Consider the following 17,499-nt stretch of genomic DNA (forward strand, 5'->3'; position numbering starts at 1 on the left):
AAAGCATCTTGTCACATTAGGAAAAAAGAAAGTTCCTTAGATTTCAGAAGTTTAATGGGAGGGAAAAAAACTAGCTGGCAAGCATAACATGAAACAATGTATCCATGAAACTTGATGGCACCATATGTAGGTACTGCAGCTGTTTCCTGCCTCCTTCCAACATCTACTTCATGGACTTAAAATGGACTGTAGTCCATGGTTGTGGTTCAATACGTGTTCAAGACCCTTGCTCAACTGTAGTGTAACTTGACTGTCTTGACTGCTGATATATGCTGGTGTATCTGTGTTCATGCTGGGTTTGCTTTGGTTTAGTATGGGGGGCGAGGGGGGAGAAAACTTTCTTTTTTCTTGCTGGTTTGCGTTACTTAATTGCTGTTTGAACTGCTAGCAAGTGCTTAAACAGTAGTTAAAAAGTGCAAGTTGGGAGACATTTTTAAAAGCTCTTTATATAATACATTGCCATGAATTTTCTTTTTCTGCCATGGTTTTTCTTCCCCCACCCCTTCTGTTTTTTGTCAATGCAGTTACAAAGTGCATGAATTGTAGGAACTGATTTTGATTCTGAGCAGAACGTTCATCTAACCTGTTTGAAACAGATGATAAGGTTTGACTATTTTAGCCAGTTACATTGGCTGCAATACTTGAGCTTGGCTTTCCTGTCACTTATGCTGCTGTAACTTGAGTAATTCCACTGAAATCAATCCATTGACAATAAATTAAAACAACAAGAAATGGATGGTGGTTTGGGTAAGTGGCATGTACATATCAGGTCCCTGGAAAGTTTGCTTAATTAACGTATGTTTATAGTGGCTTTACTAACCTGCCTAGAAACCAAACCTCCAAAATCCAGTAATTTGGAAAGAAGCTGTACTGCATCTAACACAACAAAAATATAAAAGCAGGGTAAGGCGTTGTCTGTCTAGATTAGTTTTACAACAAAAGATGAGTCATGCCAAAAATCCTTGTGTCAGTGATTTGTGCCCAACATTTTTTTTTCTTCTCTTAAAGCTACTGGAAAGGGCTACACACAGGGAGAGCTTGAAGGTCTGTCTCCAGTTAGACAAAGGTCTCATTGCTGAATGATGGGTCTTTCAAAATACATTGAAGTTGTCCTCATTCCATTCCACTGTAAGCCTTAGTGAGTTTTTATTTTAGGGGAAGAGTCTTAACATGAGATTCTTGAAATGCTCACTCAGTAAATAATGGGGCTTGATATGAAGGTTGGACTTGGAAAGGAAATATAGATGACTTTCCAAGGTTTTTATTTTTCTTTCATTAAAGAATTGTTATTATAAACTATACTGTCATATAAGTATTACTTTTTTTCCCCTGTATCTTCTGTTAGGAAATCCAATATTAAAAAAAAAAAAAAAGAAAAGCTTTAAGATTTTCAGTTGTTCATCACTGTATTTCTTCACAGTTATCTGTTGCCTGGAAGAGGATTCTGTTAGCTCTTCAGCTACAAAACCTTGAGGTAGAATTGAATAGGTTATTAATGTAAAACTGGATACATTCAATTTTCTTACTGATACCCTGTGTTTGTAATGCTGGGAGGGAAATCTTGGGCATTTTTCATGATTTGTTTACATCTTTAAATATCTTAACAAAGTTTCTCAACCTTTTTAAAATAGTAAGGAAAGTGAAAGAATTAAAAGTCACAAAATCATACCTGTAGAGTACACTTTCAAATTATTTTGTTCAGTTGTTTTATAAGTGTGTGAAAAGAGGAAACTATTTCATGCTGTGAACTGTGTCATTTCTTTAGGAGTAAACAAATTTTACTTGATAGAACCAGGTACAATATGCACTGAGAATTACTTAAAATTTGTAAGTCACACATGAGATCGTTATTTTTTTCCACTGCCCAAGATACAGGGCCAAGAAAAGAGTGTATTTCTTTATAAGATCAGGCCTAATCTTTTAACCCCACCTTCCACTTCAAGCTTTTTTCTTTATTTGCTAAAAACATGAAAAAGCTATTGATGCTATTCAGTTCAGAGAAATTGGCGATGAAAAAGATGTGGCAAATACTGCTTTAATCCTTCAGTAAAACTCCAGACAATTAGAGAAGACTGTAGACCATGCTCTTTTTGGGCTAAATATACTATTCTAAGATAAAGTCTGCTGTGTAGTGTACAACATGAAAGATGACAAAAGCATCTAGCTTGTAGTTTTAAGTCACCGATAGTTATCACATGCATAGTAAATGCAGGACAAGACAAAGTCTCTTTGCTATCTACATTTAGCATTTTCAGTTGCTCTCACAGGAATCTATAGTAACTGAGCTTTACCAGGCACTCAGGGACATGCATCTTTTTGCATAGCTGTATTTTTTAGCTCTTTATGCTTTATCAGTGCTTCTTCAAAAGTCCTAAAATCAAATGAATTGTGATTTTGAGCTTGCTGCCCCATGTTTTTAATTTTTACTGATGATTGTACCTGGCACTTATGGAAAGGAATTACCACGCCACATCATGATTGAAATTCATTGCAAGTTACACTCCTATGGAAATCCAGATATTCGCTACAATGAGGAGGCAGCCATACAGTTAAGGCAAAGCATTTTCCAGCCCTTTGCAGACTGGAGAACTCAGGTTCAAAGAACTCCTTCTTTTATTTGGAAAGTGATGAGATTTTTGGTAAACTCTAGTTTCCTGACAGTACATATTCTGTAAGTTTTGGACAAAATCCTGCCTGAGAGCTTGATGTCTTCGATGGGTGAGTTTTGCAAGTGCAGTAGCATGTTCTGTTGTGGTAAGAACAGTATTTTGAATCATGGTCATCAGCCTGTGCTTCCAGAACAGGTATCATGCTCCAACTCATGGTGAATTTGTATCAGTGGTGATTTCACAGAAGCTGTTTCTGAGAAGTGACCATCTTATAACTTAATTAAAAAGTAAAATCTTCCAATTTGATATGGAAACTTCTCTTAAAAATAGAAAAAGGTGGCTCACAGGTTTTGAAGGAAAAGTTTTTGCAAGATCTTTATTAGCAGATTCAAATAACAAATTATGTTGAAATTAAGTGTCAAAACTGAATTAAAAATGCATATTTCAAGCAATCCTGTTTCCTAGTCTTTTCTATTTGTAGATTTACTACTATATGACTGCGTATATTTTTGTTTGTATATTAATACAAAAATGTATTAAAGCCTTGATCTGAAATAAGTGAAATTTTTCCATTGATTTTATTAAGTTTTCAATGAGAAATAAAGTAATTTTTAACATTAAGCAATTACGAAATAGTTTGCTTCAGCTTCTGCTTTCATCTGGGCCTGTTAAAATCCAGAGTCGTGCCTGTCGGTAGGACTTCTTTTGACACGGTTAAATGTTTGTTCTGAGTAGATTGTAAATTATGCTTCATTATGCATGTAAACTGGAAATAGTTTGGTGGTACTGGAGTTTCTTTTATGTGAATCTGCAGAGAAGAATCAGGTAAGTCAGGCAGATTGATAGTAAAGTAGGTAAACCTGGGACACAGACATCATGTGTTTAAGGTAGTGTTCTCATTTGAGAGTAAGTCTTGCTTTCAGAAATGCGTATTACTTGTAATTTATATCGAACTGTAAATGCATTTGGGTAACTGTAATTACGTGTCTTGATGAAACTTGTATTTTAAATAGCAAGCAGCAGTAGTGTTACCATCAATACTACTGTTAAACTGTAGTAGGTGCTCTTCAAGCTTTGTTTCAGTTGACCTTTAGAAGTTTCCAAAAGTTACAGTTTGCAATTCAACAAGTTTGGCAGAGGAACATGCAAGATTATTCATATCATTGTTTAAATGGTAACCAGATGTGTGTTGTTTTTCTTCTTTCTTTCCCATTGTTTTTTAAAAGTTATGTTAATCCAAGATGTTTATCCATTTACAGGGGTTTTCCACAGCACCAAATTCCCCTTCGGTGAATTCTCGTTCCGGTAGCCTGGGTCCATCACTGTCCCTTGGTAACATCTCAGGAATGACAGCAAACCCAGAAGTGAAAAAGCGCAGAGCACCTCCTCCACCAGTTGTGACACCTGTGTTGCAGAACGTGGAGATGAGTGGACAAGAAAAGACAGCAGCACAGGTAACGGTGACACCACAGAATAATCTTCTTTGCTTAATTTACTGGCTACCATCAATTCATTCATCAGAGCTAAAGTCATTTACTTATACTTTGGTTAGCCATTAACTACAGCTCACCAAAACTCTTGATCTTACAAAATAAAAGTATCAACTGTCTTGTAGTTTTCTACATATTTACTGAGCTTTCTTCAGTCTGCCTCAAGCTTTCTCCCATGTCAAGAAATCGTTCTAAATCAGAAAAGTTTTGTGAGGCATTATGCTAAAAGAAGGATGGTGAAGTAAAAGTAAGGCAGAAAAGCTGGAAATTGTATAGGGTAACTAGGTATCCTTGTTGCTAGGGCAGTCCTGGAGAACGAGAGATAGTTCTAGTGATTGACTAAATCTTTGGTGTGCTGTTTTGCCCAGATACTTGTCAGACTGTCGTCTACATCCCTATTTCCAGTGCTGCTGTGGGATACCAAAAGGCCTACTCTGCTTTCTGAGTTGTGCCATGTGACATTTTAGAGCACTGCTGTGTCTTTGCTTTTAGAAAAGGTTGCTGTTCTGCAGTATGGTTATCAAGAATTAGAAAGGGGGGGGGGGGGGGGGGGGGGGGGGGCGGGGGGGAACCTGAGGACCTAACCCATTGAAAAGAATAAAGGAGAAAGGAAATTGTTTTTGTTTTTATAGTGACATTCAGGTATGTATGTTAATAAACATGCACAAACACATTAAGGCTTCTGGTTCCACCATCAACAAAAAGTATTACATTCTAAACGTAAACTGTAAAAGTCAGTGTGTAAACCTGTATATGGACACCACATAAGAATGCAAGGAACTGGTATCTTCAAAGTTGTGTCATGTGGACTGACTCTTACCTACTTAGGGCTTGTCACCTCTACATCAAACTGAACTTTGGAAAGCAAACTGTATTAGTGCAGAGTGGGAATCTTTGAGTTCAGTATAGTGGAGGAGGAGTCAGAGTCATCAGTCTAGTGCTCAGTCTATGTCACTCCAGCACCTTCTCCATCAAAGCATAGTGTAAGCAAAGTTGATGCATGTTCTTGGTAAAGGATTATGGAATCTTATTTTCCCATTCTTAGGATATCTAAAAGTGTGATTGCTGGAATGTGGTGGTCTGTCATCTTTCAAAATCGGAATAGGTGCCTTTTGAAATAGCAGTCATTTGTAGACACAGCTGAAGAGAAACAATGTTTTCTTGCAACATTTGGTACACTTTATTTTTTAAAATTTCCTTTTGAAATTCCCCTACTGTAATGATGAGTTCTCCAAAGTTAAACATTTAATGTGTTTAAGATAAATAGATCTTTTCATACAAAAATACTATGGCATTATAACCCTTAAGTTTATACAAGTAGGGTAATGACAGGCTATATTATTCTGCCATTCTCTTAGGCTTATGTCCCTGCAGTGTGGCACTGAGATTTTAAATTGTTCTACACAAAACTACTGAAAAACTAAACGTTCTTTAAACATGTTAACATTTCTATTTTCAGCATTGTTCAAATAGATTAAAGTGCTGGTTTTCTGAAGCCATTGGGAGAAAAGCATTTATTTTATTTATCACAAGTAGCATACGGTACAGTGTCAATTTACAGATTCTCTTAGTTTAAAGGAAATGCTATTTTGAAGAATTCTCATCTGATGAAAATTGCATCGGAGGATTTTCCATGATGAAGTTAATTTTGGGGCAATAGAAATGTCTTGTGTAGCTGACAAAGCCAATGAAGGGCACAGCAGATTAAGAGCACAGTTGCTAGAGTCTGGCTGCATTTGTTGGGTAAAGGACATCTTTCTGACAATGGGGTTGCATAGCTCGTAATATATAAAACAGTTATGGTGTGCTTCTGGAGCTCCTGGTCTGAAGGTTGCTAACAGGCTGCCCTGTAGTTCGAACAAGAATGTGTGGAGTACAGTTGAAATGAAGCACAGGTTTCATGAAACAGTCAAAAACTGAGGGAAGAGATTAATTACTCAGTATTACGTGGCAAGGTAGCAACAAAGATACTGTTTATAAGAAAACCCAAACAGTTCTGTTTCATCTGCATGCAGACTGTCCAGTTTGCTGTGAAAATAAAGTAAAAAATCTCAGTGTAAGTTTATTTCTTTAGTTTATGGGAAAGAATTAACACTGATCTTTTTTTTTCAGGGAAGGACGTCAATTCCTTATTAATGGACTTCCTTCCATAAAAAGATAAGATGTTTGTTTAGAAAACTTTATTTATGTGCAACTGTTACTAACAGGAAGATCCTGCAAAAGGGGAACATGTTTATTTCCAGTGAAGCTAACACATTAATAGAAAATGAGAAAGGTGGTATTCTGAGCTTTCAGAAGGTTTTTTATTTAACTATCTGGTTCCGTGAAGTTGTGTAGAAAAGCAAATACTGTAGCGTTTATGAATACATGTAGTTTGATTTTCCAACCCAATAAGCCCGATATTTTTAACCCATTGTTAAGCTCCAGGGCATTCAATTTTCTTTTACAGCACAGATGATTCTTTAGAAATGTATATATATACACATATATCATCTCCCTGCCTGGTGGTTGCAATCAGAAATTTCCATGTCTATGAAGACTGGAGTGTTTTAATTTATGCTTTAAATTTAGATTTTCTCCACTTGCTTTTCTGGATAGGTTGATTAGTGCAATATAATTTTACCATATTGCAGCTTTTGTTTCTGTGGGGTTTGACAGCAATTTACCTCCTTCAGGGTAAGGTTCTTGCAGTAACTTTTAATTACTTTTTCATGCAGCATCATTTGTTTTCCATGTCTATTTGAAGTTCCCTCTGTAACTGTTTTAAATATCCTATAGAAAATACTAATTTCTGTTCAGAGGACAATTGAGCAATGTTTCAGAGTGTGCTGAACATGCACTAAGTTCGCAAAGGAAAGCAGAGTCAAAGAAAAGTGTCTACAGACATCTTCCCTGGAGAGTTCCCCCCTCTTTTTTTAAACATCTTCCAAGTGACGCTACTTAGAATAATGAGAAGTCACTTGAAAAAAATATTCTTCAAAAGACTATGGTATGGTAACATTTCCAGTGTGACATACAGAATGTTTTAATTAGAAATACAGGACGCTTTAGAAGCAAGGAGGTCCCCGCCTTTCTTAATTTGCAACATGAAGCCTACAGCAGCCAGAGAGTAGAGCAGAACAGTGTAGGGGTGAGCAACAGCTGAAACCTCTTTGCAGACAATCCCTGTTCTCTGTCACAGCAGTTCAGATGATGCGCTAGCAGAATTTGGGGCCACCTTACGGTAGTCATAGCGTAAACTAGGTGCCTGCCCCAAAAGGCATGCACATATATGAGAAAACCTGTATGAGCATGTATTGTAGATAGAGCACGCAGAGAAAAGCCACAGCTGAAGTCTGACAGAATTAAGCGTATCTCCTCAGAGGCTTCTTCTGTGACCTCTTTAAAAGAAAAAGAAGTGTGTTTGGATCATTTCCTGGCAGAACAGTCAAACTGAGTATTTGAGTCTTCTGGAGGTCAAGAGTATTGTGCACTGGCAAATTAGTTTATGGGAATAATTATTTTTTGTTGTTGTTGTTGGCATTTTTTTTAGCATGTATGCAGAAATACAGAAATTGGAATGAAGGGGGATGATAGTGAAGGCCCCAGGGACTTTCTGTAAGAGCCTTGTCTGTGAGATGGAGTGGTTTATTCAGAATAAAATCATGAGGCTTTTTGGAGACAACATCATCATTTGGAGACAACATCAGAAGAGGGCTCTTCAGTGCCTTCATCTGTGTAATAGCTCTGATGTAAACTCCAGAAGCTAGGAATGCAACTTGCAGACTGTGATAAGGAGCTGTGGACTGTTTCAGCTGCTGTGATTTTCAGATCAGCAGCACTTTCATACAAGATGTAGGCGTAACCATCTGGGATTTGTTATTAGCCGCTCAAATTCCTGTACTAATAGAAGAACAGGGCGATATAAGAGACAATATTATAACATTTGTTTCATAGATTTTAATCTTAGTCGTCATATGGCAAGACTGTGTGTTTAAATAAAAATTGTATCATTGCTTTTAGCACAGGTGAGGAACTGGCCTCACACTTTCAGAAGGTTCCATTATAAACCAGCACAATTTTCAGGTTTATTTCCATGTTTATATAGTTTTCTGGAGGTTACTGTAAACAAACTAATGTATGGCATACTGTGGGTTTTTCTGTGCTTCTTACATTCCTCTCCATTTAGATCTCAAACTTGGGTTGCCAAGGACAGTTGTTGACTCCCCATTCTTGGTCAAGGCCATACCTTTAGAGCAGACTACTTGCCCCCAGTGTTTTAGCAAGGCTGATGTTTTCTCACCAAGAATAATAGTCATTGTAGAGGCTTGCTCACATGAATAAAAAGGAATATTGCAGCAGAGTCACAGGCTTACAAAATTCATTGCTGGCAGGTTTTTTTTCTCCCTACCTCCAGTTTATTTTTGACCATTTTTATGCCTAAATGATAAGTTCAATTTTAAGAGAGTCATTTTAACATGAACAAATATAAATGAGACTTTCATACCTTTCCTGGAGAAAATAAGTTACTCACACTAAATATTTGCCAAATTTCTTGTTTATATATAGGAGATACTTTCAGTATTTTCTGTATGTCTTATTGAATGGAAGGAAATTAGAGATGTGGAAATGGAGAGGAAGTGTAATTTTTGCCATCTTAGTTGATGATTTTCTAATACTGACCACCACGTAGCGTTTTCTCCTTTTTTCCTTTTTTTCCCTTTGCAAGTGTTTCTGTACTCCTCTTGGAGACAGCAGCTTCCTGCGACGTATGTTCCCCTGTTCCAGTACATACTGCACTTGAAAGAGTTACAGTTCTGCTGGCTATCCATTGGTAGGAGTGCTGTGGAGCTGACAGGACGCTGGATTAGGCATCCTAGCCATTAGGCAATCCTAGAATTTTCATGCCTTTGGTAGGGATGCCTTTCTCGCAGCAGAATTTGTGTTACGGTACTATTCATTGTCCTTTTATACATAAACCAATATACATAGAACACACCAGTGACTGAAAGCTTAAGTCTCCTCTGGCTGATCCAGCATATTAAGAGTATGTCAAAAGGAGGAAATACTGTCATGAGATGTCCTGCTGAAAGCCATTGAATTTGTGCCCATCTGCTGGCAGCCCTGAAATACTTCAAATGACATTGCAAGTGAGCACAGCATATAGTGAAAACGTACCTGAAATTCATTCAACCAGCAAGAACCAAAGAATAATGTTCAAGTAGTAAAAATAAAGGACAGGCAGTGAAGGAAGTGTATGAATAAAATTATATTGAAACCATAATTAACATACTAAATTTGTTCAAAGTGTTATTAAAGCATAGAATCACCCAAATGTACAGAATAAGTCACTGAATTTGCAGTCCTGAAATTTCCCATGTGTATATGTGTATGCTACAGGCATGGACTTGGAAGCCACTTGGTAATGTGACTCATTATCTTCCTTAGAAGTAAAATATATTTTAAAACAAGAGGCCAAGATTTTTGGAAAGAGCTCAGCTGTCTGTAATTAGGAAGCTGGGTTTGTAGCTGGATGTCTTCTGAACTTCTAAAATGTCAGAAGCTACGTCTGGTTGCTCAGCAACTCAGTATCTGGCCACTGTGATTTTAATATATTATTTTTCAGTATGCCACCTTCTGTTGCAAAAGGAGTTTAAATTGAGACATAATATAAAAATTCAAGCGAAGCAAGTATTTCTTCCACTAAAGTCCCCCCAGCACAGCAGGTTTTTATCAACAGGCGTCTGTCTGGCATGTTTGCACAAAGTGATTACCACTCTTCCACCTTATTTCTTCATAATCTAATGCCACAGGTTTGTGGTTAGCTGACTGCAAGGGTGATCTTGATTGGTGTGAAATCACACTGTTACTGCTGTTCTCAGGTTTTCAAAATGACTTATATCCCTGTGGCTCCAAATTAAGCACTAAAGGAATGAATACAGACCCTGTAGAACAGTGTAGCATAAGATAGGTTCCTAGGATGTACAGCTGTGTCAGTAAGCATGCCATCAGTAGAGCTCTCCATTTGTGTGTCCTGTGAGTTAAAGTTACTTGAATCTGCTTTGTCCCTGGGTGTTTTGGATAAGTCTGGCATTTCAAATAATACTCCTGCAGTTGGCTTTCTTTCTGAGAAGCAGTTCAGTGCTTAGAAAAAAACCTGTGTTTGTGAGGCTGACAGCCTTTTTTCCTCGCAAATTTTCTTGGACTGTCAGAAGCATCATTTTTTCAGAGATGCATGGTACCAGCAGGCACTGCAATTGTAGGAACGTTGAGGGACCGAAGAATCACAGCTAGATGAGAACATCTACCACAGTTACCTACAGAACTGAGATTTATCATGTGTAGGTGTCTAAAACCTGCTTGATTAACATCTGCTGTAATCATCTTTAGAAGCAGTGTACTCTTACCAGCTTACTGTCTTCTACCCCTTCCTTTATGCATCTGCTGTAATTCATTATTGTGAACACTCCGCTCTGGTCAGAGACCTGTGTCCCAAGAGGAAAAGTTTCAAATTGCTTTCGTTTTACCTACTTGGTTGATCCTACTTTTGTAGAAATTACTGTAGTCATACTTGGAAGAAAGGTTCTTCGTTTTTCATACTGCAGCAGAATACCCTTAAGCTGTAGGTATTTTCTTCCCTTTTACCTTAATCTTTTTTTCTGTAATTTCTCTATAAAGTGAAAGGTAAAGCAGTTCATGGTGGAGACCATCTGACAGTTGTATTTTGTTTTAATAAGGAGCCCAGAATTCAGCACAAAGGGTGGATGGACTCAGATTAGTTATCTCCCTTTCATAGGTTACACCTAAGCCAGAAATGTCTTCTAGAAGTCAACAAGATATGAGTGCATGTTTTTTTTAATCATCTTTCAGAGAGGAAGGGAGGTTTCTTTTGACTCAGAGGTCTTCTGGGTGAGGTCTTCTCAACCTTTCTCTTATGACACATTTCCTTTCTCCCTTAAGTGTTCTGTGAATGTTATTTTTGTTTTGCTTTGTTTTGTGTTTTTTTTTTTTTCTGTGAAGCCTCCAGAAGTCTCCTTTGAGAATAACAGATACTTTTTTCACATTCTGAGGAAGGATGCATTGAATCAGTTTCTGCTGTAGGAAAATGCTGTTTTTCAAAATGTGTCTTTTACTTCTACAAAATACTGCATCTTCTAGGTCACTTCTTAGGTTTTGTGAGTTCCCAGAGGATATGAAAGCAGGACTTGTTCTGAAGGGAGAGGGAGAACACTTGACTGAATTCTTAATTTTTAAAAAATATTAATTAAAAGCTATTAAATGACTGTGTTTGTACACTTTTTGGGTTTGTTCTGGTTTGGTTTCCTTTTTGTGCATGAAGAAGGCCTGAAATGTGAATGGTGCTATTATTTTTAATAGTTTTTGTTAACTGAAGATTTCATGAGGGTTAGCTGTGATTTTCTCCAGTTTTGGTGGCAGACTTGTCAGAATTCTCAAGCAATGTATGGTATCTTTTGATAGTGTTTTTGTGATGAGGGCCAGGGATATTGAATCGTTATTAAAGATGCTTTTGTCCAGAATGTTGTTCAGGTGCCCAAGTTATGTAAGCTTTAAAGAAGAAACATGGTTTGTTTTTTGGGTTTTTTTGCAGAAAGTTAGTAGGTAGTCAAGAATCTGTGAGATGGCCTTTCATGGTTTAAGAATAAGCCTAATACTAATACCCAGAGTTCTTGAGATGGTAGATAGGTAGTACAGCTGCTAAGAAAAGTTAAGTCATACTCTCTTCCTAGTTTTTGTATTAGAGTTTGGATATTAGGTGCTATAGTGCACACTGTACTGCTGTACAATGCCAGATTAAGAGACTGGGGATTTCTTACACAATTGGCATGAGGCCATTTTACCTTTTGATAAGGTGTGTTAATACAGGTAGATAGATAAATAATTAATAGATAAATGCGTTCAAAATGGAGATTGTATCTATTTCTCTGTATTTCACATCAAATTCATGTAGCGATTGCTTATTTTGGATATACTAGGCTATAAATACTGCATAGTAATTATGAAACTTTCCATTAGGCTTGTAGTATGCATCTCTCTCTTTGGGGCTTTTATTCCAGTCATTTTGTCTGAAATTGTTTTTAGAAAGTTATTTGCTTCATTTATGCATTTCTATAGTTGAGAGTTTGTGGGTATGATGGGGTCTTTTTCCTTTGCTCCTAAAGACATAAAAAAATCATTTGTTTTGCTACACATGACATAAACACTGCCTTACTTTTTGGCCAGAGAGCTGCCTACTCTTCTCCTAGGATGGTAAAACAGTTCAACCATGCTTTACATTTTTCACAGGTTAAAGTTGCCCACATAGGCAGATAATGAACATGAAGCTTGTCCAATAACATAGCTAAGGAATGCACTTTAGGTCCTTTGTCTAAGGAGTGCGCTCTAGATCCTTTGTTGGAGCAGCAGCTGTGCAAAGTATTACCAAGATGATACACAGAGACTGCAGTGCAGTCTGAAATGGAAAAGATTATATAAAGTGACTGTACCTGTACTAAGTCTCTTCTGTGAGAGTCTATTAAGTGTGGAGCAAAGAAGTAGAGAAAATATTGCTTAATAGTATTGCTGAATGCTACTGAAGCCACATTTGAGTTTTCATAAATTCAGAGGAAAAAGTGCAAGTAGAGTTGGTGTTTGCAAAGTATGAGGGAAGCCAAGAAAACTATAAGTCTGCTAATGTGATTTATGTACTAGAAAAAAATCACTGGAAATATAATAGAGAATTTAATTAGTTGGCATCTCTGTGAAGATAATGAATAGGGTAAATGTAGCTTTACTAAAACAAGAACCCTACCTTACAAGTCTCATAGAATGCTCTTGATGCACTCAGCAAACAGGTGGATATGTGTGATCTGGTTGATACAGCTCTGTTACCTCAAAACTTCTACTGAGTTCCCTCATCAGGAATTTCTTAAGGAAACCAAGTCTTCATTCCATAGGGAGGAATGTCATCTTACTTTCACAGTAAAGAAAAGAGGAATCACGGGTTAGGAGTAAATGATCTCTTCAACTAGTGGTTGAATGTGGCAACAGCTTTAGAGTGTTTGAGGATCCACGTTCATCATATTAAAAAGCGACCTGGAAAAAATCAGTAAAGTGACCAGGTTTCTTGCTGGTACTTGAGTTACACAGATAGTAAAGACGAAGACTGACTGTGAAGAGCAACTGTTGAAAGACCTCATGAGATTTAGTGCTGGCAAGGCTTGCAGGTGAAAGCAAGTAAAATTCTGTGTATGTAGGTGTAAAGGGATACACATGAGAAAAGAACACTCTGAATTTTCCCTAACAACTTGTAAAATACTGGACTCTCAACTGGCAGTAACCAGGAAGATCTTAGGATCACAAGACGTGCTTTGAAAAAATGTCAGCTCAAAGCTCAACAGCAATCAAAAAAGCAAATTGGATGCAGAGCATTTTAGGAAAGGAAGAGAGGGTGAAAAGAGAACTTTATTACACCACTGTATTGTGAACTTTATTATGCCATCTTAAATACTACAGTAGTGTTCTGCTTATTTCAGAAGAATATTACAGAATGGGAAGAGACTCATGCTTTGAAGGGCACTGAGGGTGATCAAAGCTGTGGAGTAACTTAATACACAGACAACTGTACAACTTACATAAACCATCATTCTTCATCCTGAAAAAGTGGCATGAAGACTATGGGTAGTTCAATGACTGTTCAACCAGCCATTACAACAGCATTTGAAGCTAGTACGAAATGGGCAAACCACACAAAATGAAAGCATGTGTTTCTTCATGCAAGCAGTAATCTGTGGAACTCCTTGCCAAAGGCGCTGAAAGTTTACATGGGCTCAAGAGAAGACTGAGCAAATGTTGCAAGGATGACAAATCTGTTGCAAATTTTTGAATGCAAAGCATGAGAGGGAGTCCCTGACATGAAGATGGTTGGTGGCTGCAAAAGTATTAGGGAGAAGGTAATATTGAACATACCTTCCCTTTTCTTCTGCTGTCCTCTAGGTGCTTGCCACAGTCTGATACAGGAGCCTGAGCAGAACACTTGATCTAACCCAGTACAGCTATTTTTGGAGAATACTGAAGAGATTTGTACCTAAATGTTTGTCTCATGATCTGATACCACTCCAGGAAAGTCACTGGCAGCGTTCTCAATGACTTCACTAGGTCTCTCGTTCAAAACAGAAACACCTGTCTTCAATTGCTATTCGCAGTCATCACTGTCTTTGGTTTGTGCGCATAAGTGCAAAACTTTACGCTTGTAGAATGAGGCCATAAGTTTTGCCAGTAAAGCATATGAGCAAAGAATTTTCCAGCATGAGCCCTACAACTTTCCTGGTATACCTGTTACAACTTAGTACTGTAACTGTAGTATCTAAGAGCCCTACAGGACTCTGAAGGTCATATTTGCAGCCCCCAGTGGGCTGTATCTCAAAATACTGGGATGCAGGTATGCAACCCAAATTACAAGTAGCTGGGAGCTGTATGGATGATGTCCAGTGCGCTTCACTGACATGTGTCTTTCACTGGCAAAATAAAAAGCAGCATGAAAGACTTGATCCCATTCCATTTTAAATCTGTATCAGATCCAGGTGCATGCCAGATATCCTGTAGACAGGAACTGTTGGGACACTACTGTCTTCTGTAGTGATGGGGCTGTTTGCTTAGCAGATTATGATATTTCTACCTTTCAGGATATAGTAAAATTTATCTTTCAAGGCGTGCTGCTATCCTGGATCTTGCTCAAAGAATCAGGCAATATTTCTTTAGGAAGAGTGCCTTAGAGTGGAGCTTTTTTTAATGACTTTCAGTTAATTGCCTTGTGTTGAAAAAGCCATGTACAAAGTGATGCCCTTCACAGACATGAAATTCTGTGATGATATACATTATAGAAGCATTTGTCTTTGTAAGTGGTCATAAACCTGAAAAGTTTTATCTATTTAATATTTCCACTGAAGCAGAACCTGGCTAATGCTATCCTATTGCGGAGTCCATTATCAAGATGTACTGGAACCAATTAACAGAAAGAAAAGTGAGTAGTAAAAGAGGTCTGTCGTCCTTATAATGCTCTATGCCACAGTAAATGACTAAGAAATTAGAACACAGAACAATTAATTTCCAATTTAAAACAATTAATTTCCAATTTGAAGGTGCTTTTTCCCTAAAGAGCTTTAAACATCACATTAAGTTAGCTGAATGAGAAGTATCCAGACTTACTCATGTCTGACAAAACAATGCTCAGATGACAAACATGAAACCAGCCAACAGAACATCAGATGATGTTTGCTGTGCGGTCTGGATGCTTAGTTTAGCTGAACAAATACACTCTAGTTTGGATAAATGATGCAGGCCCAAATTAAAAGAAAAGAGAAAAGTGCAGTGGTGGCTGAAGGCTGAATGCTGTCACATAAAGCATCAAATTTAGGAAGGCTGAAAAAAAGCTGCTAGTGAAAGGGAGTAACTGGTACTTCTTTTTATGAGAAAAACAGCTGTAAAAATTAATTATGGTATATGCACACTTAAATGTTATTTTTTTTTAAGTAGTTACTGAAGGCTACAGCTAGATTATACATGCACCACAGTAACTACTTCCTCAATATCTTCAGAGTATTAGTTAAGAGTATGTTATATTTTAATATTATATTACAGGATTTTCTTCTCTGTACATCTGAAGAACCCATCCTCTTTATAGCTCCTAATGCTCAACTTTGTGTTGCTGCACATTTATTTACTAGCAGTATGTGTCCCATTTTAAAAATGAAATTTCAGGAAGCACTGTAATAACTGTAGGCAACTTTTTTTTTTTTTTTTCATTTTTTAGGCAACCAGCTTACTTCCCAAGAGTTTTTGTCTGCTCTCCCCCCTTTTTTTTAATTTGTATTTAATATAATTATTTTACAACTCTTTTGTCCCATAACTTTAAATAAAGTGTCCCAGTGTGATGAATTAATTGAAGGGAATCTTAGCTTCTCAGTCATGAAGTGATTAAGTGCTGTCAGTTATATTTTTTTTTTGAAGGTTGGCCGGTATGAACGAGGATGTTAGTGCAAAATTTCAGTAGAAGTTTTTAAGTTAGCCAGAAGGTGCAGCCTCCCAGAAGCACAAGGGGAAGTAAGACTGCTTTTACAATGGCCCGTTGAGAATCTGTTCCTACTCTGATAAAGTTCATGGTCAATTAATAAGTTTTGCTCCAGAAGAACTTAAAATGTTATTCTTCTTTAAAATTGTGTTGTTTTGTGAAAGGAGAATACCGCTTCTTTAGCGTGGGGAAAAAAACTGCTGCTTCATAAGAGGAGTCCACTGTGTGGCTTTATTGCATGTTTAGAAAGAATTTTTTTGCAACTTTGTCCAGAAAATAGTAGCAATGTCAGTTCAGTAGTGATTTAAATTGCTTACCTGCTTTAACTGAAGGCTGGAGTGCATGAAGTCCTGAGTGTCTCACACTTTGATTTGGATAGGCTGTTACTGCAGATGGGTGGGAGGATGTATTTGCAAAGTTTTGTAAGATTCCGCCATGGTCTGCTTTCTTCTTTTCTCTGCAAAGTAGTCCAGTCCTGCACTCTAACCTGGGTAGATACAACCACTGAATTGACATTGAAGTCATACTCACCTGGTGATTCTTAATATGTGTACAAGAACCCAAGCAAGATGAGCTTTTAGTGTCTTTATTTTACCATTTAACATACATCACATGATAATCATGCAAAAATACGACATCTGTTTGACACGAGAGCTTCTGATTTAAGATAGCGTCAATAAAATGGATCTTTTCTTTCTTTTTTTTTTTGCAAGAAAACATATTTTTGAAGCACTGAGTCTTCGAATTACATACAAGAAGAATTATTGGAATAGTCTTTTTGCCAACATCAATAGTGTTCTTGTCTTTTGCAATAATCCAGTTAGTTCTGGCTGTGAGTTCGTGGATCACCTGCCAACTGTTTCTAAACAGACTATACTACCTGCCTTGGGAATAATACCACAACTTACTATCTGGTGAGATCATGATGGTATCATTTGACCTCCACATGTGGTCTCTGTCAAGCACTTCACTGAAAACTGGCAAGACATCAGGGCTGGAACATACTGTTCTACGCAGCCCTGAATTTTGGCAGGGTTGCAACATTTGGCAGGGTTGCAGCATGGCGGCCAGTCACAAGTGGTGTACCCCAGGGCTCAGTACTGGGGCCAGTCCTTTTTAATATCTTTATCAATGATCTGGATGAGGGGATTGAGTGCACCCTCAGTAAGTTTGCAGAGAACCACCAGGTTGGGCTGGAGTGTTGATCTGCTTGAGGGTAGGAAGGCTCTGCAGAGGGGTCTGGACAGGCTGGATTGATGGGCCAAGGCCAGCTGTATGATGCTCAGCAAGAAGTGCCGGGTCCTGCACTTGGGTCACAACAACCCCACGCAACGCTACAGGCTTGGGGAAGAGT

The 17,499-nt window shown here is 37.7% G+C and overlaps 1 protein-coding gene across 10 annotated transcripts in view; it reads left to right on the forward strand.

Annotated features, from left to right (window-relative positions):
• Nucleotides 1–17,499, forward strand: part of COBL (cordon-bleu WH2 repeat protein) — a 208,736-nt gene that overhangs the window by 128,589 nt on the left and 62,648 nt on the right. For all 10 annotated transcript variants that reach the window (XM_056331754.1, XM_056331752.1, XM_056331753.1 and 7 more), the window contains one exon: nt 3,869–4,063. In XM_056331754.1, coding sequence (XP_056187729.1) covers nt 3,869–4,063 — 195 coding nt within the window. The remainder of the gene's footprint in view (nt 1–3,868; nt 4,064–17,499) is intronic.

The sequence above is a fragment of the Falco biarmicus genome, chromosome 3, assembly GCF_023638135.1.
Source record: "Falco biarmicus isolate bFalBia1 chromosome 3, bFalBia1.pri, whole genome shotgun sequence".
NCBI lineage: Eukaryota > Metazoa > Chordata > Aves > Falconiformes > Falconidae > Falco > Falco biarmicus.